The 24,627-nt window shown below is 39.8% G+C and overlaps 1 protein-coding gene across 1 annotated transcript; it reads left to right on the top strand.

Annotated features, from left to right (window-relative positions):
- Positions 1–18,892: 18,892 nt before the first annotated feature.
- Positions 18,893–24,032, top strand: LOC136228834 (uncharacterized). Its single transcript, XM_066017315.1, has 5 exons — positions 18,893–19,319; positions 19,770–21,233; positions 22,571–22,774; positions 22,863–23,014; positions 23,207–24,032. The coding sequence occupies exons 2-5, from the start codon at positions 19,799–19,801 to the stop codon at positions 23,663–23,665; spliced, it is 2,250 nt and encodes a 749-aa protein (XP_065873387.1). The 5' UTR covers positions 18,893–19,319; positions 19,770–19,798; the 3' UTR covers positions 23,666–24,032.
- Positions 24,033–24,627: the final 595 nt, after the last annotated feature.

Raw genomic sequence — 24,627 nt, 5'->3', positions numbered from 1 at the left:
AGAAGAAGGGAAGCAAAAAGGCTATGGTAGCCACATGGAGTGACAGTGACGAATCAACATCATCTGAAGCTGAGCAAAATGAAACAGCCAACATATGCTTTATGGCGGATGATGGAGCTGACCAATCCCAATCTGAGCAAGCTGACCTTTCTGATGAAACTGACCAGGAGGATCACAGCAATGAGGTAACATCCTTACTCTTACTTAGAAAAGAAATGGTAAATGCCCTGAGTGACTTGTATACACTAACCAAAAAGTGTAACAAAAAGATTAAGGCACTCAGCAGGTGCTGTGATGAGATTGAAGAGGTCAAACTGAGTGACCTCCGATATCTTCTCCAGGACAACTCTGACTTGCATACCAACATGCAAATCTTACATAAGTTTGTCACGGAGGTTCAATCTGAGTCAAAGAAACTTAGAAAGGATATCACAATGTTACAGGGTCAAGGGAAGGGCTCAACTAGAAATAAACCCCATGCTGAGTACGCAAATACTAGTCAGCATAAGCAATTCACTCAATGTGAGTGTTGTGGAAAAAGGGGACACACGAAGAGTATGTGTTGGCATAACAAGCGGTCTTTCCAATGTGACTTCTGCGGAAGAAAAGGGCACACCACAAAAGTATGTTGGCATGCCCAACACAATAATGCTGACCATACTCAGTTCAACCCACGAAGGGTACCTTTTTGTGATTTCTGCGGTAAGCCAGGTCATACCATAAAAGTATGCCGTCACAAGTTAAAATATGATTTTGCTCCTGTTTATACTAACAAGAAAGGACCCAAAAGAAATTGGGTACCTAAAAATGAATAGTTTAAACTGCAGGTCAGCTTGACATGCGTGGAAAAGTCAAAACTATGGTATATAGACAGCGCATGCTCAAGGCATATGACAGGTGATGAAACTCAGTTCATCACACTAAAGCTTAAACGAGGTGGAAGTGTAAGCTTTGGAGACAACAAGAAGGGTAAGATAGTCGGCTCAGGTACTATCGGAGGTAACCCAACTATTGAGTCTGTCTCCTTAGTTAAAGGTCTCAAATACAATCTGTTGAGTGTAGCTCAGCTTTGCAAGAGCGGCAGAAAGGTTGTATTTGATGATACTAAGTGTCAAATACTCGAGGGAAATACAAATGAGTTAATTTTAACTGCCCCTCGTGTAGAAAATGTATACATGTTAAACTTAGAAAAACTGTTTTCTAAAAACATATGCTTAGTGACTAAAGAGGACAACTCCTGGCTATGACATAGAAGACTTGGGCATGTCAGCATGGACCTTCTTGCCAAATTAGCTAGAAAGCAATTATTTGAGGGATTACCCAAATTAAAGTTTGAAAAAGATCAACTGTGTAAAGCGTGCCAGCAAGGCAAACAAACTAAAAAGTCATTTCATAGCAAAAATATTGTCTCAACCAAAAGACCATTAGAATTACTACACTTGGATCTTTTCGGACCTATCCAGCCACTCAGCTTGGGAGGTATGAAATTTTCCTTGGTTATTGTAGATGATTTCTTTCGGTACACTTGGATCATCTTGCTGAGTAGCAAGGATGAAACCTTTGAGATGTTTACCACATTGATAAAAAAGCTTGAAAATGATAAAGACCTAAGAGTAGCTCACATTAGAAGCGACAATGGTGGAGAATTCAAAAATCAACAGTTTTATGAATTCTGTGAAACCAGTGGTATTGACCACAACTTCTCTGCTCCTAGAACACCTCAACAAAATGGAGTCGTTGAAAGGAAAAATAGAACCATTGTCGAAATAGCTAGGACAATGCTGAGTGAAAATAGGCTTCCAAAGTACTTCTGGGGTGAAGCTGTTCACACGGCATGTTACATACTGAACAGGGCTCTAGTTAGACCTATACTTAAGAAAACCCCATATGAACTTTGGAAAGGTCGAAAGCCCAACATTGGATACTTTCGTGCCTTTGGGTGTAAATGCTTTATACTCAATACAAAAGACAACCTTGCTAAATTTGATGCTAAAGCTGACGAGGCGATCTTTTTAGGGTACTCAACAAACAGTAAAGCATATAGAGTATTTAACAAAAGAACTCAGGTCGTAGAAGAGTCTGTACATGTTGAGTTCGATGAAACTGACCCTATAGGTAAGTCAGCTCAGCCTGAAGAAGAAGATGAACCAGGCTCAGCTTCCGCTGATCAACCAGAAGCCTTTGTGTCAACTATACAGGAGCTGACCCAAGGTAAGCAAGAAATTGAAATATCATTTGCTGACCAATCTATTCCTGTAGAGATTGTAGAAACACCTCTTCCAAACAACTCAACATTGCCGAAGGAAATAAAGATCCCAAGAGGACATACAGAACAAGCCATTCTTAATGCCGCCAACAACAAATTAATGACCAGAGATCAGCTTAGAAAATACCTCAGCAATGTTGCATTCGTCTCAATACATGAGCCAAAGAACTTTGCTGATGCTGAGCAAGATGAATATTGGATCAATGCTATGCAAGAAGAGCTTGACCAATTTACCAGAAATGAGGTATGGGATTTAGTACCTAAACCTAGGGATCAAAAGCCCATAGGAACTAAGTGGGTCTTTAGAAATAAGCTAGATGAGCATGGAAATGTGATTAGAAACAAAGCTCGTCTTGTAGCCCAAGGCTATAGTCAGCAAGAGGGTATAGACTATGGAGAAACATTTGCTCCTGTTGCTAGGCTAGAAGCTATACGTATATTGTGTGCCTATGCTAGTTACATGAATTTTAAACTATATCAAATGGATGTGAAAAGTGCATTTCTTAATGGCTTTATAAACGAAGAGGTATATGTTAGTCAACCTCCTGAGTTTGAAGATCCAAAATTTCCAAACCACGTTTATAAACTTAAAAAGGCTCTGTATGGCCTAAAGCAAGCTCCAAGAGCTTGGTATGAGAGGTTAACCAACTTCCTGCTGACCAGGAACTATGTCAGGGGAAAAGCTGACACAACCTTGTTTATCAAGAAAAAGGGTAAACATACCCTACTTGCACAGATATATGTTGATGATATAATTTTTGGTGCTACTGACGAATCTTTGTGCAAAGAATTTAGCCAACAGATGCAAACTGAGTTCGAAATGTCCATGATGGGTAAACTCAACTTCTTCCTTGGACTTCAAATCAAGCAAGGCAAGAATGGCATCTTTATAAGTCAGTCTAAGTACACCAAGGAAATGTTAAAGAAATTCAGCATGGTAGATTGCAAACCAATATCAACCCCCATGGGTACTGATACTGTCCTATGCAAGGATGAGAAGAGTAAGTCAGTTGATAGTAAACTCTATCGAGGTATGATAGGTTCCTTACTCTATCTCACGGCTAGTAGACCAGATATTCAATACTCAGTATGCTATTGTGCTAGATATCAAGCTGACCCCAGGGAATCTCATCTAACTGCTGTAAAAAGAATTTTTAGATACTTGCAAAGCTCAGTTGATGCAGGTCTATGGTATCCAACCTCAAATGACTTCACACTCATTGGATATACTGATACTGACTATGGACGAGATAAGCTAGAATGGAAGAGTACTTCAGGAGGATGTCATTTCCTTGGAAGTTGTCTAGTATCTTGGTTCAGCAAGAAGCAATCATCCGTAGCTCTGTCTACAACTGAAGCTGAGTACGTGGCTGCTGGAAGCTGTGTTGCACAAGTCCTATGGATAAAGCAACAACTTGAGAATTACGGAGTCAAAACAAAGACAATAGAGATCAAATGCGACAACAAAAGTGCCATTGATCTATCTAAAAATCCAGTCCAACACAGCAGGATGAAGCATGTTAGCATAAGGCATCACTTCATCAGAGACCATATACTAAAAGATGAGATCAAGCTGACCTACGTACCAACAAATGATCAGCTTGCAGATATCTTCACAAAGCCCCTGGCACGAGAACAATTCAACACACTAAGGGAAGCAATTGGTATGTCAAATCCACTCTAACTAAATCTGTATTGAATAATTGTCATATGAGTGGAACTTTGAATAATCGTGCAAATGCCATGATAAGTAAAATATCTACTCCTTACTAAGCTTGAAAATGAAAAAGCCACCCTATGCTGAATTGACACATATATTGAGTGATGATATTAAGAAGGTACAAAAGCTGAGTAAACATCCTATGCTGAGTAGATAAACATATTAAGTAATCACTCTATGCTGAGTAAATACATATGCTGAGTGAGTAACGTATGTTAAGTTAATTAGAGATAGAGAAATTATCTTCACAAAAGTTAGGCACTCAATATCGTGGATGCTTCGAATTCTAGCTAAACCTAGTAAAAACCCACTCGCTTAAGGTGAACCTACACGTGTAACCTCTGGCACCTTGGGAAGACGCACATTAATGGCAAATCCCATGCACCGAAGATGTCATAATTGACAGAACTTTTATCGGTTGAACGTCCCCAGGTAAAAACGGCTAGTTAATGATTAAGGGCCGCCGTAAATTTATATAAAAAGTGGAAGAATCCCCACTCTTCATTCATTACGCCTGTAATCTCCTAAAATCGAACTTCCTTCTCTCTAACTTCAAAACCTTCAAAAATGGCTTCCGACAAAAACAAAACTCCTAAAACTCAAACCACAGACAAACCCACAGACCACGTTGGTCCTTCGACGGAAATAGAAAGGACAATGATCAAGGTACACTCAAAGGTCAACAATCTGGAGGTTTTAAAATGCCGATGGTTTTCTCCAAATTTTGTCTCGTCTGAGAAACCTTTCTATGAATGGATCGAGAAGAACAAGTGGAAAGGTCTCTTCTCTCTTTCAGGAACAACATATCCCAGGTTAGTACGGGAATTCTACTCGAATCTACGTGTTGATGCAGATGACTCTGACTATTTGGAGACCACTGTTAAAGGTCAGAAAATCATCATAACCCCTGCCTATCTAGCCACATTGTTAGAGTTACCAGACGAAGGAATTCAGTTTAGAACGACAAAGGAGAAAATACCAAAAGCCACATCTGATAAGCTAAAGGGGTTCTGTAAACCCAAAGATCATAAGGGGGAAATACCCAGCACCTGTATGGGTAAAGCACAAAAGATGGTCCACTTCATGCTGACCAACTTTATCTTCCCTAAACTCAGCTCAGCTTCATCCGCATCAAACTTCGAACAGTGCTTCATCTGGCACATGTTGACCTGCACTCCGTTCAATCTTCCTGTCTTTCTAGTTGGAGCGTTTCAACGAAGTGGTAAGAAACTCCGCTTGGGCTCAATCATTACAAAAATTATACAGGACAAGCAAATAGAGACGGTGAATGAGACAAGCACATTGGGAAGTGAAATTACTGCAGTCCTGCTGGATGGACTATTGTATAATCAACCCTTGAAGGGTTATGAAGGAGCTGGAGATGCTGAGGAAGATGAAGAAGATGAGCAACAAGAAATTGAGCCTGAAGCTGAGCCTGCAGAAGATGTTGAGGCTCATGCTGAGTCACCTGAGACAGCTCAGCCTGAGAAAAGGAAGAAGAGGAAGGCTGTAGAAACCTGCTCCAAGGACATTCATGCTGTCCCAAAGAAAGTAAGGCTTTCATCAAGAGAAAAAGCTAAAGCCGACAAGGCTAAGGAGCAAGCTGAGAAAAGAAAGAGGCAAGAAGAGCCTGAGGATGAGAACGAAGAAACTCCAGAAACCCCTTTAAAGAAGAAGAAAAAGGGTAACTCCTTAAAGATAGTGGAAGTTGTCCCACTAGCCTCTACTCAACCTGAAGGTCGTGGAACTGACCAAGAAAAGGAAGCTGTGGAAGAGACTGAGCAACATGTTGAACACCAAGAAGTTAATACTGAGAAGGAAGAATGTCCCAATGTTGAAGAACCTCAGGATGATACTGAGCAGAGAAAGAAAGAAAGTAATGCCGTTGAAGGTCCTTTTGAGCAGCCTGTAGAAGAGGAGACAATTGCTACTGAGTCCAGTGAAGGTATTCGAACTGACCATTCACCGCCAAGAACTGAGACACGGCGAAGACTAAAAAAGAAAGCACAAAAGCAAATTGATCTCATGGACGACTTTCCCATTGATGAGCCTGAAACTGACCTCTCTACAATCCAGTTCCAGTACTTCTCAAATGAAACTGAGTCACCACCAGAAGATCCAGTGGAAAAACAAGCCTCTGTTACTCAGGATGAGGAACAAGCCAAAAACCCTGCAGATCCAATCCAAGATGCTCAAGGTAGCACACTTCCTGTCTCCACTTCCCCACTTCAAGCTGAGCAGATTAACTTATCTAATCAAGTTCCACCCCCAACACAACATGTTGATGATTCAGCTCAAGAAACCCATCAAAGTCTAGGTACCAATCAAGGTACTCAATCTGGCAGAGAACCAACTCCTCCACCACCATCAAACTTTGTACCAGCCTCTGAGTCCAATACTGCTAAGTTTGCATACTTGAATGCTACTGAGTCTGGCCGACGTGTCATTGCTTATGCTCAGTCCTTGCTTCAAGACTTCAATACTACTCAAGCTGATGGTCACCAATCCACTCAAGCTGAGTCCTCTCACCTGTCTGGTATTACTCAGCTTCTAAATGAACTTCGAGGGCTTAAGGATCTGGTTAGTGTTATCACTGCGGTTCAAACTCAGCAACCTAATCAAGAGCAAATCGCAAAACTGACTGAACTAGTGCTTACAATGGCCACCCATATGAATTCGCTTGAAGGAAAAATTCACCAACTGTCAGAAGTCAATCCAGGGTATGTCATTTCCACTGAGCTTCAAAGCTACTTTGTTAAGCTAGCAGGGGAACTGACCACCTCTAAAGCAACTGTCAATCCTGAGTCTGTTACATCTGCTGAATTGCAAGACTGTTTTACCAAATTGAATGCTGAGCTGACCAAATTAAGTCCACCCGGCAATGCTGAGTTTGCCACCTCTGCCGAACTTCAAAAATGTTTCACCCAACTTCATACTAAGCTGACCAGCACACGTGATCTAGTATCCTCCTCTTCCTAGTGTACTATTGACCAATTAAGTAAGGCAGTCAGACTACTCAACATTGACCGAGCCCAAATGGATATTGAACCCATCTCCAACACTGAACTCATGAGCTTTTCACAAGCTATCATGAAGGCAATGCGCATCAACAATGGCCAGCGTATGTTTTATGATTCTGCTCTGCTCAAGCTGTTCCATCAAGTTTTTGGTCAGATCACAAGCTCCCTCACCTGCCTGAGCAAATCTCATGAATGCCTCCTCAGTATGATCAGCAGCTCTCTTAGGGTTCCTCGGCATATCCAAGACGATAGTGTGCCAGTCATTGATGGCTTGGGTGAAAGCACCAAAAGGCTCCAGCGCTACTCTCAGTATCTCTCCTCCGCAGCACGGAATGAAACTTTCCTCTACAAACCCGATGATGGCAAAACGGGGGAGACAAGTAAAGGAGGAACTCAGCCTCAGCCAGCAGGTACTGCGTCTGGAAGCAAAGGAAAAGGCATTGCTTATGTTGATCCCTCAGCTCAAAGAAAGAAGAAGTAAAACTAGCTAGTCTGTGTTTAGAGACTTAGCATCATATCCTGTTTCCTGTTTTTGTTGTCTACTGTTTAGGTTAATATGTTTTTTTGTTGTTATGGTTTAATCTAATATCACAAGTATCAGTTTTCTTCCTAATCTGACTAATCAAGTTTGAACAAACGAATAAAAAAGGTTAAACACATAAACACTAAAAATTGAGAGACAACATCCTTCCAAAATTGAGTCAGTACACACAAATGTCTTAAGTCTAATCAAATTAGATCTTGGAAGGTTTAGAATAAAATTAAGACAAAATATATGCAACCCTTACGGGGGAGTCATATCAAAAATATCAATCATGGGGCAACTTATAACTGAGTTCCGTAATTATGTATTTTGTCAACATCAAAATGGGGGAGTTTGTTGAAACACCTTTCCACAAGATTTTGATTTGACAAAATTATCCATGATTAAGAGGCAATTAAATTTAGATGCTTTGATTTAATTGTACTAATATGTTTGTTAAATATTGAGTGCAAAAATATATAAAGTAAAGACATGACAAAAGTCAGCATAAACGAAGCTGAGTAGAACGGAACTCAGCATGACAGAATAGAAGCTGAGTGGAGTTAAAATTCAGAAGCAAAACGAAGATGACTAACGTTGAAGACTTCTTCAGGAGCGGTTAAACAGAACGGAGCTGACCTTGAAAGAACTCAGCATGAACATTGAACATTCGAAAAGAACAAACGAAGCTGAGTAACAGTCAGGACAGCATGAAGGATCCGTTCACTAAAAGACAACATCTGCCAATCTTCTGCACCAATAATTGGAACCTCGAAGACACCTAAAAGACTAATTCCAAGAGTCATGGGACGTTGGATTATTGGAAACAGACAACTGGCACAAACAGACAAACCAGGCGCTAGAAGACAAACCTGACGCCTGAAGAAAACAGAGAAAGGGAATGGAGGTGCAGTCTGAAGCTTTCCAGAAATTGTTCCCCAAAAGAGCCGTTTGATGTTAACGGTTAGGAAATTTCAAAACGATCAAATCTACAGATTTCCTTCTATAAAAGGACAATCGAAAAACTTGGACAAACACTGAAGCATCAAAAGAAAAATACAAGAGAGAAAGTTTCAAAAGCACTCAAATACAAAAAGAATCTTACACCGACTTTTCTATTCTATGTGTAAATGCTAGATTGATTTGTAATCATCTAAAGTGTTCTTTAGTTCAAAAAAGAACAAGTCTGTGATCAATAGAAATATTGAGAGTGTAAAGCTGAGTGCTTGGTTGTAAGCATTTCAGTGGTAGAGAAATCTAGGTGCTGGGTTATAGCACTTAGTAGGAGTTGAGTAGACGAATAGAGGAAGGTACTCTTGCATATTCAACTGCCTTGTAATCGGTTTGTGCTCTACCTTTAAAGAGCTCAGTATTGGATTCAAAAATCCCGGAGGACTCTGGGGACTAGACGTAGGCAGAGAGGCCGAACCAGGATAAGTGATACTGAGTAATCTCTAAACTCTCTCTTATAATTGCATGTGTTGTTTACTTTATTTACTCAGCATATAAATTGTCTAAGCTGATCTTGAGTAAGTAAGTGGTGCTGAGTTAGAAGCTGACCTCCAAGAGTGTCAATTCTCAACTCACAAGAAAACAACTTTAGTCAACATCTGACTAAAGCTGTCTTCAAACATATCTCACCAAGCTGACCATAAGCTGAGTTAATTAACTCTCAAAATAACTTCCAGTCAGCTTAATTAAAACGCGAAAAAGTTATAATAGTTCCTAACCCCCCCTTGGAACTAATTACCAGGGACCAACAAGAACAACACTCGTTTTCTTCCTGGAAACCAAACAACTCAGATACTCCATGAGGGATTATCCATAACTAGGCATCCTTTGTCCTTTGGGGCCAACTACACATTTTGAAAAAACAGGATGAAAAATTTCATTCAGGCAACAAATATGAGTGCATGGCTAGCTATAGTCCAAAGCCCTTTTGTTCCCTATGAAATCATTGACGGTGTAAAAACTGTCAAAAGCGAAGCTAAGTGGTCAAAGGATGACCTTAAGAAATTGCAAAATAATGCTTCGGCTATAAATATGCTTCACTGTGCGCTAGATACTGCAGAATACAATAAGATTTCAGGTTGTGAGTCAGCACAAGAAATTTGGAAGAAGCTGGAGGTTACCTATGAAGGAACTAGTAAGGTCAATGAGTCAAAAGTGAATCAACACATGTGGTTGTACGAGCTGTTCGAGATGAATGAAAATGAAGGCATCTCTGAAATGAATGCAAGATTCACCAATATAATCAACGAGCTCGAGAGACTCGATAAGAACTTCACCGAGGAAGAACAGGTGAAGAAAATTCTAAGGAGTCTCCCCAAAAGCTGGCAAGCAAAGAAAACAGCTGTTGAAGAAGCTCAGGACCTGACCACCTACAAGTATGATGAGCTCATTGGATCTCTGCTGACCCATGAGATCTCAATGAAGAACTTTGAGGCCAAAGAAAAGACTGAGGACAAGAAGCAAAAATCTCTTGTCATGAAAGCTGACTCAACCGAAGTTGACTCATCAGATGATGAGGAGATAGCCAAGTTCACTAGAAAAATGAAGAAGCTGTTTTGGAAAAATTACAAATACAGCAAAAGGCCATTCAAAAGAAGTGATAAATATAAAGCTGAGTCAAGTGATAGCAGACACAAGAAAGACAGCTCAAAGCCCGTTACTTGCTTTGAATGCCATCAAGCTGGTCACATCAAGTCAAGTTGTCCTACCCTGAAGAAAGACAAGAAGGGAAGTAGAAAGGCAATGGTGGCAACATGGAGTGATAGCGATGAGTCAACATCATCCGAAGCTAATGCCATTGAGTCAGCAAACATCTATTTCATGGCTGATGAATCTGCTGACCTATGCCATTCTAAGCAAGCTGACCTGTCTGGTGGATCTGACCATGAGGAACACTCAATTGAGGTAATGTCTCTACCTTTTCTCAGAAATGAAATGATTAATGCCTTGAGTGATCTCTATACACTTATCAAAAAGGGTAATAAGAAAATACAAACACTCAGCAGGTGATGTGATGAGATTGAGGAGGTCAAACTAAGTGATCTCCTACATCTTCTTCAGGACAATACCAGGCAAGATGAAAACTTAAAAATCATGCATAGGTTTGTCTCTGAAGTCCAATCAGATTCTAAAAAACCGAGGAAGGACATCACATCCATACAAAGCCAGCTAAATACATAAGCTAAGAAGAGGTTTTATTCAAAAGCTGAATACTCAGGTACTGGTCAGCGGAGATGGAATCCTCAGCAGAATGTCAATGTGACTTCTGTGGAAAGAGAGGTCATACCATAAAGGTATGCTGGCATGTTCAGCACCCAGGTGCTGACCAGAATGTAAAGTATCCCCAACGGAAAGTTTATTGTGACTTCTATGGGAAGAATGGCCACACTGTCAATGTGTGTCGTCATAAAATTAAGTATGATGTATCGCCTGCTGACCCAAACAAACGAGGATCCAAAAAGACTTGTGTACCTAAAGATAACTAGTTATACTGCAGGTAAGCCTAAGGTGTACTAAGAAGTCAAAGTTGTGGTATATTGACAGCGCATGCTCAAGGCATATGACTGGTGATGAAACTCAGTTCATAACACTTGTACATAAATGAGGTGGAAATGTAAGTTTTTGAGACAACAAAAAGGGTAAGATAGTAGGGTCAGGTATTATTGGTGGTGATCCTACTATTGAGTCAATCTCCCTAGTCAGAGGACTTGAATATAACCTACTAAGCGTAGCTCAGCTGTGTGACAGCGGTAGAAAGGTTGTATTCGATGCCACTGAGTGCAAAATACTCGAGGGTAAAACAAATGAGTTGATTTTAACTGCACCTCGTGTTGATAATGTTTTCATGCTGAACTTAGAAAAGAAGTTTTCAAAGAACATATGCTTAGTGTCAAAGGAAGATAATTCCTGGCTATGGCATAGGAGACTTGGTCATGTAAGCATGAACCTCCTTGCGAAATTAGCAAGAAAGCAATTAGTTGAGGGATTGCCCAAACTCAGGTTTGAAAAAGATCAATTATGCAATGCTTGTCAGCAAGGAAAACAAACTAAGAAATCTTTTCAAAGTAAAAATGTAGTGTCAACCAAGCGTCCATTAGAGTTACTACACTTGGATCTTTTTGGACCAGTCCAGCCGCTGAGCTTGGGTGGTAAGAGATTTTCCTTAGTCATTGTAGATGACTTTTCTCGGTACACTTGGGTCATCCTGCTGAGTAGAAAGGATGAAGCTTTTGAGATGTTCTCAACATTGGTTAGAAAACTTGAAAATGATAAAGACCTAAAATTAGCTCACATCCGAAGTGATAACGGTGGAGAATTCAAAAATCAACAATTTGATGAATTCTGTGAAGCCAGCGACATTGACCACAATTTTTCTGCTCCTAGAACTCCTCAACAAAATGGGGTAGTTGAGAGGAAGAACAAAACCTTAGTTGAAATAGCTAGGACAATGCTGAGTGAGAATAGGCTTCCAAAGTATTTTTGGGGTGAAGCTGTCAACACAGCTTGCTATATACTCAATAGGGCTTTAGTCAGACCTATACTTAAGAAAACCCCCTATGAACTTTGTAAAGGACGAAAACCCAACATTGGATATTTTCATGCCTTTGGTTGCAAATGTTTTATTCTAAATACTAAAGACAACCTTGCTAAGTTTGATTCAAAAGCTGACGAAGCTATATTCTTAGGCTACTCAACAAACTGTAAAGCATATAGGGTGTTCAATAAACGAACTCAGGTCTTTGAAGAGTCTGTACATATTGAGTTTGATGAAACTGACCCTGCAAGGAAGATAAGTCAGCCTGCCGAAGATGACCCATGCTCAGCTTCTGCTGACCAAAATGGAGCCGCTGAGTCACTACCTCAAGGGCTGACCAAAGGTAAAAACGAACCTCAAATTATCTTTGCTGACCAATATAATCCTGCAGAGATTATTGAAACACCTACCCCTGAAGACACTACATTGCCAAAAGAGATCAAGGTTCCAAGAGGACACTCTGAAAGTAGCATTCTCGATGCCACTGAGAACACCTTGATGACCAGAAATCAACTCAGGAGATATCTCAGCAACGTAGCTTTCGTATCAGTTCTTGAACCAAGAAACTTCTCAGAAGCTAAGAACAATGAATTCTGGATAAATGCGATGCAAGAGGAACTCGACCAATTCAAAAGAAATGAAGTGTGGGATTTAGTGCCTAAACGAAGAAACCAAAAGACCATAGGAACAAAATGGGTATTTCGTAATAAGCTATATGAACAAGGAAACGTAGTTAGGAACAAAGCTAGACTTGTAGCTCAAGGTTACAGTCAGCAGGAAGGTATTGACTATGGTGAGACTTTTGCCCCTGTAGCTAGATTAGAAGCTATAAGAATATTGTGTGCATATGCTAGCTTTATGAATTTTAAAGTGTTCCAAATGGATGTCAAGAGTGCATTTTAATGGAGTTATAAATGAAGATGTTTATGTTAGTCAGCCTCCAGGGTTTGAGGATCCCAAGTTCCCAAACCATGTTTATAAGCTCAAAAAGGCTCTGTACGGTCTGAAGCAAGCACCACGTGGTTGGTATGAAAGGCTGACCAGCTTTCTGCTGACCATAAACTATGTTAGAGGAAAAGCTGACACAACCTTATTCATTAAGAAAAAAGGTAAAGATACCCTGCTGGCACAAATATATGTTGATGATATTATTTTTGGTGCTACTAATGAGTCTATGTGCAAGGAATTTAGTAAGCAGATGCAAACTGAGTTTGAGATGTCAATGATGGGAGAACTCAACTTCTTCATCGGACTTCAAATTAAACAAGGGAAGAATGACATCTTTATTAGCCAGACAAATTACGCTAAGGAGATATTGAAGAATTTTGATATGGAAAATTGTAAGTCAATATCTACCCCAATGGATACCGACACTGTGCTTTGTACTGACAAAAAAGGTAAGTCAGTAGACAACAAATTGTACCGAGGTATGATTAGCTCTCTACTCTATCTAACGGCAAGTAGGCCAGACATTCAGTACTCAGTATGTTACTATGCAAGATATCAAGCTAACCCTAAGGAATCTCATTACATAGCTGTAAAAAGAATCCTTAGATATTTGCAAAGCTCAGTGAATGCAGGCTTGTGGTATCCTAACACAAACGATTTCACACTCGTTGGATACACTGACGCTGACTATGGACGAGATAAGCTTGAGCGGAAAAGTACTTCAGGAGGATGTCACTTCCTTGGAAGCTGTCTAGTGTCTTAGTTCAGTAAAAAGTAGTCGTTAGTAGCTCTGTCAACCATTGAAGTTGAGTACATTGCTGCTGGAAGCTGTGTTGCCCAAGTCTTGTGGATCAAGCAACAACTGGATGATTATGGAGTTCAAATGAAAACAATTGAAGTCAAATGTGACAACAAAAGTGTCATTGACTTATCAAAGAATCCAATCCAGCACAGTAGGATGAAGCATATCAGCATTAGACATCACTTCATCAGAGATCATGTACTCAAAGGTGAGATCAAGCTGACCTATGTTCCAATGGATGAACAACTTGTAGATATCTTCACGAAGTCGTTGGCTCGTGAACAGTTTAGCATATTAAGGGAAGCTATCGGTATGTTTAATCCTCTTCAAAATATTTCCATATACAATGAATGTTGAGCGATTAACGCATGCTAAGTGATTATTACATGTTGAGTAATTGTCATATGCTGAGTAAATATGAATGCTATAAAATCACTTTATGCTGAGTTGCTATACATGTTGAGTGATTGATAAATGCTGAATTACTACGCATGTTAAGTATCCCTTTTATACTAAACTACTCACTCAGAACTTCAAACGTCAAATACCTTAGATGCTGAGTTAAACAACTTGCGCAATTAATGCTTGCACACGTATTTAAGTAGCTACATAGGATGACGTAAGCATAATGATTAGAAAACCATGCGTCGAATCTATCATAAATGTCAGAAATAAATGACCCCGAGTGGTTAAAATGCTCATCGCCATTCTGACCTATCAGATCAACACGCACCGACTATAAATAGTGGACGATTTCTCACTAATCCCTTATTACGCTTGATAATTTCGCACTCGATCTCTCTCTCTCAAACTTCAAACTTCTGCGTTTTCTCAAAAACATCCCAAGAACACCATGTCGAGCGATTCCTAGAACAACTCCAGTGATCAATACGATGACAACCGCTCTTATATTAATCCCCCTTCTCTAGCTGAGCAGGAGTATCAAGAAACCTCCTCACCCGAATCGCAGAAACAAACCCATGGTCAGCTTGACCAACCCATGGCCGAGGTCGGCATCCTCGGGGAAAACCCTAACACGGAACACTCAACTCCTTCAAAAAAGAAAAAGAAGGAGAAGAAGAACAAGAAACCCAGGGAAAGGACATCCACTCCTGTCTTCAGCAGTGTTAAGAGGCTCAATGTCTTCCATTCTCGCTGGTTCTCTAAAAGCTTCGTTGAAGCTGAGCAACCCTTCTGCGAGTGGATCTCAAAGAACGGATGGACTACTCTCTTCTCACTCCCTGGAACAACCTACCCACAACTAGTGACTGAGTTCTACGCTAACTTGAAAGTAGCTGACGATAACGTCGACCATATGGTAACTCAAGTTAAGAAGAAGGAGATCACCATCACCCCTTCTTATCCCGCTATACTGCTAGATCTGAAAGAAGAAGGTTCAAAACTAAGATGCACCAATGACTACAAACGGGTTGATTACAAGGCTGAGTTTTGTAAACCCAAGGACCACGTTGGTGAAATCTCCAGCTAAAGTTTGGGTCAGCCTCAAAGACAAGCACACTACATCCTGACCAACTACCTTTTCCCCAAGGTCAATGTTGCCTTCGATTATATCTTAAAAGGTTTAGAATTGAACTAAGTCAGTTGATTCAAGCCTTAGACTCACTCGATTAGATCTTAAAAGGTTTAGAGTCGAACTAAGTCAGTAGATCCAACCCTTATGGGGGAGTATTTTCGGGAGTATATAAAAGGTCAACTATCATGGGGGAGCTCAACACTGAGTTCCTTGTTGAATATTTTTGCCAACATCAAAATGGGGGAGTTTGTTGAAACACCTTTCCACATGATTTTGATTTGACAAAATTATTTAAGTTAATCTCATGATTAAACAATTAAATTTAAGTGCTTTGATTTAATTGTACTAATGAGTTTGTTCAATGTTGAGTAAGTTAATTAATAAGAACAAGAATTAAACATCTATAAAAGAAAGCCAAAAGTCAGCAGGCGCAGGTCACACAACTGGAGCTGAGTAGAATGCAACTCAGCTTTACGAAAAGAAATGTCTTCTTCAGAAAAGCTTGAAGGCGAAGCCGCTATGTCAAGCTGAGTGGTCATCAGGTCAGCCTCGATAGTGATCAGTGTTGAAAACAAAATTTTTCGGATTCTGAGCATAATTCAGAAGACTCAGAAATCTATCGGAAGGACCTTTTCGAGAAGCATGGACCATCTGATATTTACTAGAAGATAAACCTGACGCAAGAAGACAAGTCTGGCGAAAGAAGACAAACCTGGCTCCTGGTAAAAACAGAAGACAAGATTGGCCTGCAGCACTGAGTGCTGACCAAGTGATGACGAATGAAGACCGTTTCCCCACAACGGCTATATCAGGATTCAAATCATTGGCGCCTTAAAGATCACTACAAAAAGGCCAATTCATCACTTGGATTATACACAAGACAGACAAGCAAATCTTCATCAAGTCAATTCATTTGCAAAATCCAAAATAGAAGCTGTCTGAAAAGAAAAAGCAAGCTCTTACACCAACTCCTATTTTTGTGTAAAAGTCTAGAGTGATTTTATTCATCTAAAGTGTTCTTCACTAAGTGAGAACAAATATTGTATCATCTGTAAAAGGTTAGAGAAGCTGAGTACTTGGTTATAGTACTTAGTGGTAGAGAGAGGCTGAGTACTCGGTTATAGTGCTCAGTGGTAGTGATAGGATTGAGTAGACGAATAGAAGACGGTACTCTTGCATACTCAGTTGCTATTGTAAAAGGTTTGTGCTCTACCTTTAAAAAGCTCAGTAGAGGATTGAAAAAGCTCGGAAGGATTCCGGGGACTGGACGTAGGCGGAGAGGCCGAACCATGATAAGTCTGCTGAGTAACTTTTAACCCTTTCTCTTGATATATATATGTATGTGTCGCTTGCTTAACATTGCTCAATAAAATAATCTGTACACGCTGAAACTGAGTAATCTGAGTGATGAGTTGGAAACCGACTTAAGTGTTGCTTCCCAACTCACAACTGAAATAGCTCTAGTTAGTAAATTGACTAAAGCTGTCTCAAAACATACTCAGCGGTGCTGACCTAGAAACTGAGTAAAAGTATTAAAATTAAAATAAGTCAGCCTTTAAGTCAAAAAGTTTAATGAGTTCCTAACCCCCCCTTGGAACTAATACTATCACGTTACACGGGACCAACACCCACAAGTGCAGCTCAGCCTGTACCAAAAGCACCCAGAAATGCAGCTCTAATTAGAGTTACAAGATCAATTTCACAACAAATAGAAGCTTCATAACCAAATGCAAGAGGACCTCGTCTTACAAGATCATCCACTCAACAAGCAAATTCACAACCAAATGCACCTACAATTGTTAGATGGATGCCTTAATTATTGCAGCTTTGTGTTTTGGCCTTTTTGGATTTATTTTGTGGCCAAATTGATATTTTGGACATGTTTGATATTATAGGCATTTTGTTATTTTGGACATGTTTGATATTGTGGCCATTTTGGCTTGTAACCATCTAGTAAGGCAGTTAGGATTGGCAGCAGTTTTGTACTCTGCCCTTTTTAGCCAACTTCATTTGGCATTTTGTTTGTCAAGTAGCCTGTAATGAACAAGTTCATATCCAATGTATATGTCAAGTTTCAGGTTATATGTCAAGTTTCAGGTTATATTTCAATTGTCTACTGATAGAAGCTTTCCAAGCTTAACCATTACAAACTTCACAATTTCAAAGAGAACAATTACAGGCCTGAAGCATGAAATAACCAGTACAAACTTCACAATTACAGGCTTAACATTTCAAGCATAACAATTACAGGGTTAAATGAGCATTACAAACTTCACAATTACAGGCTTAACATTTCAAGCAATTCAATCATTTGGCAAGCTTAACAATGGTCTCAATTATACTTCCCTGCAGTGTTGCATTCATTACAACTCAACTACTCATAAACCACACCCCTGTTAAAAGCCCTACAATGTAAATGACTACCATTCTCTTCCATTGACTTCTACTGCCTGAAATCTTGTTCATTTGCATGCTGCCATTTCCATCTTCTTTTTGTTTAACCCTATTCAGCAGACATGTGATTACTTTCCTACTTTGACAATGAACTTCTTCTCTATCAAACCAATTGAAATATCCACAATATTTGGGTCCCTGAAATTCCACATTTACAATTAACTCAATCCAATTATCAATGAATTGTAGGTAATCAAGAAGCTAAAACATATACCCCATAATTTCGACATCCATAAAAACGTCTTCCTGGATTACGAGGTCTCCATGACACTTTTAGTACAGCACGTTCACCACAGAAACACATCTCGTGACCCATCATCAACTCAATTTCCTTCGTTTTTCAGGAAAAATCAAATTGGTCACACAACTTCAAAGGAACAGAACTTCAGAGGAACAACCCAGAAGAAATGAAGAAATGAGGAACACAAGAACGAACCAGAAGAAATCACAGAGGGAGACAAGAACGAACCGTTTAGCGAGAAAGATGAACCGTGTGGAATCGACATGACAGAACCATGTGGAATCTACGCGAAGAAGACGAAATCGATGAGCAGAAGATGGAGAAGAATAAGAACTGAAAATGGCGAAGAAGAAGAAGAGAATAAGAAGATGTTACCGTTGAACTGAAGATGGCGAAATCGATCGTCGATATTACCGTTGAATATTATACGATCCCAGCCTTCATGCGCGTCTGGCGATTGAGAACCAAACTTTTGCCATGTCAGCACCTTGTTTGTGATGAGGGGATAAATTGGATGGATTTTGGAGAGTTTAGGTGGTCAATAGGTTATTCCTTGAGTTTAGAGAATGAAATGAAAAAAATGGTCAAGTACAAGGCTCTGTATGTATTAAGCCAAAATATAACCATGATTTTGAATATTAAACACGTTAGAGAGTTGAATAATTAACGGTCACGCCACCTGGCCTATACTCTCAACACGCGAGTTAGGAGAAAACGATCTAAACAGCACGTGACGGAACCCACGTCTTCCAGTAAGGGCCTTTTGGGTATTCCACCAAGAAATCAGTTTTTCGGGGCTAAGACAACAGCCCAACTTTCCATCCTATCCTATGTATCCATAAAAGAAGCTAGCGAGTCGAACACATAGAACCAAAACCCTAAAATTGCATTCTCGTATAAAAAATCCAAAGGGATAATAAGAAAAGAAAAACGAAAAACGAAAATCGGAACGGGAACTATTTCTCTCTCAAATTCCTCTTGTTTTTCCCTCTTGTACATTTCTTTTTAATGTTTTCTTAGTTTTAGCTGCTTTTCTTTACAGGAACCAGAATCGCGTTGAGTGCAGATTATTAGGTCTATTCTTGTTTGGGCTGAGATAAATCTTTTTTGGCGCGTCTTTTCTGTTTCATTTTGTGGTTTGCTGCTTTTGCTTCTATGTCTCTAATGGCTGGTATTGTGCTGTGGAATTAGGGTTTCATTCATATCCCCTTCTATTTTGATTCTTTGGGTGCTAGCACTTAGCCGGCTGCCAAGTTTAACATCCTGTAAGTTATCCCTTAATCCTTTTTGATATTACTTCGTATGCATCTTTCTTTCTTTTGGTGGGATGTATGTTGGGATTTTATTTGGGATAAGGTAACAAAATAAGATTATGGTTTTTGGGGGAAGTAACAATTGAAGCCCCACCTACAACATAGTGCCAATATAGGTTTAACTTTTAAAAAATGGTACCAATTTAGGCTTCATAATGGAACGAGACACAAGTTCCCTCAGTTGTACGTGGAGGGAGAAATCCAATTAGTTCTGGAGGCCTAAATTGATACTTTTTTGCACTTTAAGCCTATATTGGTGCTATTTTGTACATTGATACTTCCCCAAAAACTTTGGAGTATTTGTTCGAATGAGTTGCTTTTTCTGCTATTATCATCAATTTTAGGTTTTGATACGAGACCCATGTGGCTGATTCACCCTTTTTTATTTATTTATTTGTTAAGGATTGTGAAAGTGATTTTATTTGGGAAGAATGTCACCAAAATACCCAATTCTGGATGATAAACCAATAGATCAGTGGAAAGTTACAGAGCTAAGGGAAGAGCTTAAGAAGCGGAGATTGGCAATTAAAGGTTTGAAAGATGATTTGATAAGACGCTTAGATGAGGCACTTCGAGTTGAGCGGGAAAATGATGGAAAAGATGTCATTACTGGTGATGATTTAGAGGATGATCAGCCTGAAGATGTGGCCCAATTGGAGGATGATCAGCCTGAAGATGAGGTACAATCAGAGGATGATCAGCCTGAACAGGCTCAAAACTCCGAGGCGTCGCCTGTTGCTATTGAAGCAGCTGAGGTTTCTGCTGCTAAAGTTGAGAACATTGATGACGATAAGGTTAAGGTTGATATCAAGGATAGTGCTGAAGTCATAGATGGAGAACTTAGAAAGGGTGTTCTAGAGGAAGGTACTAATTCTACTAGCGTTGAAGGGGAGCTTGCTAATACTATACCTACTTCGGATGCCAAGCCTGCAGCTTCTGAGGATGTGGCATCTGAAGTACCATTGGCTGGGAAAGATGCAGAAATTACTGAAACACTGGAAATGAATGGGGATTCCGAGCTCCAATTGAACAATGAGTGTTTGGAGACTGAGCTGGATTCAAAGCCCCAGCTGGAAAATGAGGGTCCAAAGCCCCAGCTGGACAGTGAGGATCCAAAGCCCAAGCTGGACAGTGAGGATCCAAAGCCCCTGCTGGATGGTGAGGATCCGAAACCCCTGCTGGACAGTGAGGATACAAAGCCCGAGCAGGGCAGTGAGGATCCAAAGCCCCAGCTGGAGAATGAGGGTTTGAGGTCTCCGCCAGAGCATGTCATGCTTGACTCTTCTGCTCCAAACAACCAGGTATCTGAGGTCAGCCCTATTTTAGGGTTTCAAGTAAAATCTGATTCTATTTCTACTGATTCTGTGTCAATTAACGAAAAGATTGAAATAAAGGATAATATAATTTCTGATAATGTCAAATTAGAACTAGATGTTGTTAAGCCAGAAATGGTGGAACCATCAACAGATAATCGTGTCCCAGTTGTTGCCGAATCACATCCAACGGATGTTGAAGAGCCACAAGAGAAGATGGCATCTGTTGAAGAGAAAGATGACAACAATGCTATAAATGCAGATTTGAGCAAAAAAAATGATATTGTAGATGTGGGCTATTCAGAAAAGTTAAATTTAGACAGAAGTTCTGGTGATGATTCTATGGAAGAAGATGTTGTGGAAAGTAAGCAAATCGATTCAATGTATAACTCTGATGATGTGGGAAATAAAATTGACAAAAGTGAAATTCATGTTGTGAAAGAGGAAATTCTCGTTGATGTTCCTGAGAACCACTTGTCTACAGATGAAAAGGAGATGCATGTTGAGAACCAAACTCGTCCATCTCTTCCTTCTGAGAAAAGAAAACTTAATGGTGAGCTATTGATCTCATATTTGTTTCCTTAATGAAAAAAATTACTCCCTCCATTCATTCCCTTATATAAGTCATTCTAGCAAATTAGTTTTTTCCCCAAATATAAGTCATTTTAGTTTTCCAAGAATTTTTAGTTTACTTTTTTGGTCCAAACATTATTTTTTTTGTCCTGATCCATGTGCTTTTGAATCTATAGTAATTGTATTTCTTAATTTGTGTGAAATACCTTGAATGACTCATATAAGGGAATGGAGCGAGTATGTTGTATGCTCTAAAGTTATAATATATAATTCAGTTCTCAGATGTTCCTTTAATTGTTTTTCCTTTTATTTTCCTGCTTTCCAATGGTTATTAATTCCCATGAAAGTTTTAAGGTGCTATTAATTTTGCCTCTCTATAACAAATGCATTGTACTAGTACATCAAATTCTTCTATGCAAAGGTAAAAGGGTCATTTCCGTAATACATAATTTAGAGAAATATAAATTTCCTTATTTATTATTTATTTTCTATAAGAGCTAATTTAGCAACAAATTACAAGTTTAAGCATACATCTTTAGTGTTGGTGCTTGTGTTTCTTTGAAGGGAATATGTGTCTACCCTATTTGACAACAATAGGGTTGTAAATGAGCCGAGCCATTCATGAGAGGCTCAGTGTTCGGCTTGATAAAAGCTTGACCCTGTTTGGCTCCATTTGTAAATGAGCCGAGCTTGAGCACGACGAAGCTCGGCTCGAAAGCTCGCGGGCAGATATAGGTTCATGAACACACGCTCTTGAGCAAGGTTGATTTGATTTTTTTTCAATAATAACATTTCCATAAAGGGGGAAATGTAAAACAACGTAGTGTTGTGTAAATTTTAGTTTTATAGATTTCAAAACCATGTAGTTTTATGTGAAAAAAATTTCAAAGCAATATAATTAATAAAAATAATTAATGAATTGCTCACGAATGAAGTTAACAAGCTTGCGAACAGCTCGTGAGCAACTCATTAACAGAATATTGAGCTGGAGCTCGTCAATTTTCTGACTAGCCGAGTCTTGTTCCTGTTTTTATTTTCTTTGTTCCTGTTTCTTTCCTGGATAAGTTTGCACACATTTTGGATTGGTCCTTTAAAGCAATTAGGTGTATGAAGAAGACCAGGTGCTAGTATCTGTCATTTTTTGTTCTTTTTTATTTCACGGATGATTCAAGGTGAAATCTCTATTTTTTGTTTTGTAACAGACTTCCTTTGAACCTTGACTTCCTTCAATTTAGAAAATATTACCTGTTCAGACTTAACAGTTCAATTTGAATTCTTTTTAATGAATATTTCTGTTGCTGCATGTTTCGTTGGTAGATCAAGAGGCTGCTGGGAGCACTGAGCCCTTAAAGAGGCAACGGAAATGGAATTCTGAAAGCCTTAAGGTACCTGAACCACAAAGCACTAACCTCACACCTACTGCCACACCTAAGGATACATTTCAGCCTACTCTTTCAAGACGCAACTTTTCTCGATCCGACTCCACACTTAGCAATGAGGATGCACCGAAGGAACGTGTTGGTGAGTTGAACTCCTATCGACGTGTACATGCTTTCTTGAGAATAGTTAAACTTTATTTATACTGAGTATTACTCTTTGTTTGTGGCAGTTCCACCATCACAAAAACCTCCAACCAATTCTCTTAGAATTGATCGTTTTCTGCGTCCATTTACTATCAAAGCTGTCCAAGAGCTTCTAGGCAAAACTGGGACAGTTACCAGTTTCTGGATGGACCACATTAAAACCCATTGCTACGTCAGTGTAAGCCCCTCTCTCTCACTCAAACGCACACATGGGATAGTAATTAAATAATTATTGGCTGTTTATGTGGAATATATTTAGCTGTGGGAAAATTCTTCTGGTTTTGTTGAAAAAGATGAACTGATAGTATTTGATTATCGAATATCTCTACTTGCACATTTCTGAACATGGGGAAATTCTTTGTTGACGCAGTATTCATCTGTGGAAGAAGCCATAGAAACACGAAATGCTGTGTACAATCTCCAATGGCCTTCCAATGGTGGGCGCCTTTTAGTGGCTGAGTTTGTTGGCCCGCAGGAGGTTAGAAATAGAGCAGAGGCTCCTCAGTCTCCAGCTGCCCCTGTCACTCCTGGTGCTTCTATTGCATCACCTGTGCCGCCTCAGCCCTCTCCTCGTCAGCAGGTTTCTAGGCAGCAACTTCCACCCCCGCCTGCCCTTCCACCACCACCTCCTTTATCTAACCCACCCCCAGCCAGGGAAAGGCTTGTTAATCTGCCACCACCACCCCCACCTCCAGAAAAACATGACCCTCCAATTGTTACTCTGGATGACCTCTTTCGGAAAACCAGAGCAACTCCTCGAATTTACTATCTTCCATTGACAGAGGAACAAGTAACAGCAAAACTTGAACGGGCGAAAACTGCCAAGTAGTAGAGATACAGCTGCTAATGGGATGGTCAGTAAGTTAGATAACTGGTTAGATAGTATCACATAATTGCGTGTTTGCAGGTCTGCAGGTGTTGCTTATACAAGGAAGTTGTTCGGGCCAAGCAGATGGATGTGTGGTTCGATGATGGATTGGTGTTTTGTGAAGACTGCCTTTTGTTGAGAATTTAGGTTTTATTGTAGTGGTAGAAACAATGTTGAACTAAGAGCTCTGTATTTGAGTGGATTACATACCTTGGATCCTATTGAATTTTAAGCAAAAACAAACAAAAAGTAGCTTTCCTGTTGAACAAGAATTGAGAGTTGTGGGCAGTCGGACTATTCTCAAATCTCTTTAATCAATTTTGCAGAATTTGAACTTCAAAACCAACTTAAATTCAATGCTATCTGCTGGTCGTTTTGGACAACGCTCAAATCCTAATTTCGGATTGAGTTTCAATTCCCCCGAAAGGAGTATAGGATCTAAAGAATGAAAGCACGTTGCCTGTTTGATATATTCTGGTTCATCAGCACTATTACTACACCTCAAATAATGTCTATTGAATTTTGAATAATATATCTTCTTAAAGCATTTGGTCTAGGATGTATTCAAAATTATAATAGTAGTTGCCCTTGCTGTTGATCCCGACCAGTTCCCTGCCTAGTCTCCTTTACCAGGAGGTAATAAGTGTCTAGTCTCTGCCCCAGAGGGTAACATCATATTTCTAGTACGAGTGCCCAGTGGGTTATCTGTATCTGTCAACCCCTCCTCTGAGTCAGTTGCCTTCCCTGGGGTGTGAGTTGCAATTGGATTCTTTAAGGCAAAAGAGATATCCTCAGTTCCTGCTTTTATCAAACAAACCAGTTACTTTAGTTCCTGCAAGCAAGTCAAGCCTGCGAGCCAGTGTCAGTCCTCCAGACGAGGCAATCAATGGATAGGGTTCCCTAACAGGCATTTCAGTTACCTT

This window comes from Euphorbia lathyris, chromosome 5, assembly GCF_963576675.1.
Source record: "Euphorbia lathyris chromosome 5, ddEupLath1.1, whole genome shotgun sequence".
Classification (NCBI taxonomy): Eukaryota; Viridiplantae; Streptophyta; class Magnoliopsida; order Malpighiales; family Euphorbiaceae; genus Euphorbia; species Euphorbia lathyris.
The sequence above is the reverse complement of the archived record's forward strand: the minus strand, read 5'-3'. Positions and strand labels throughout refer to the sequence as shown.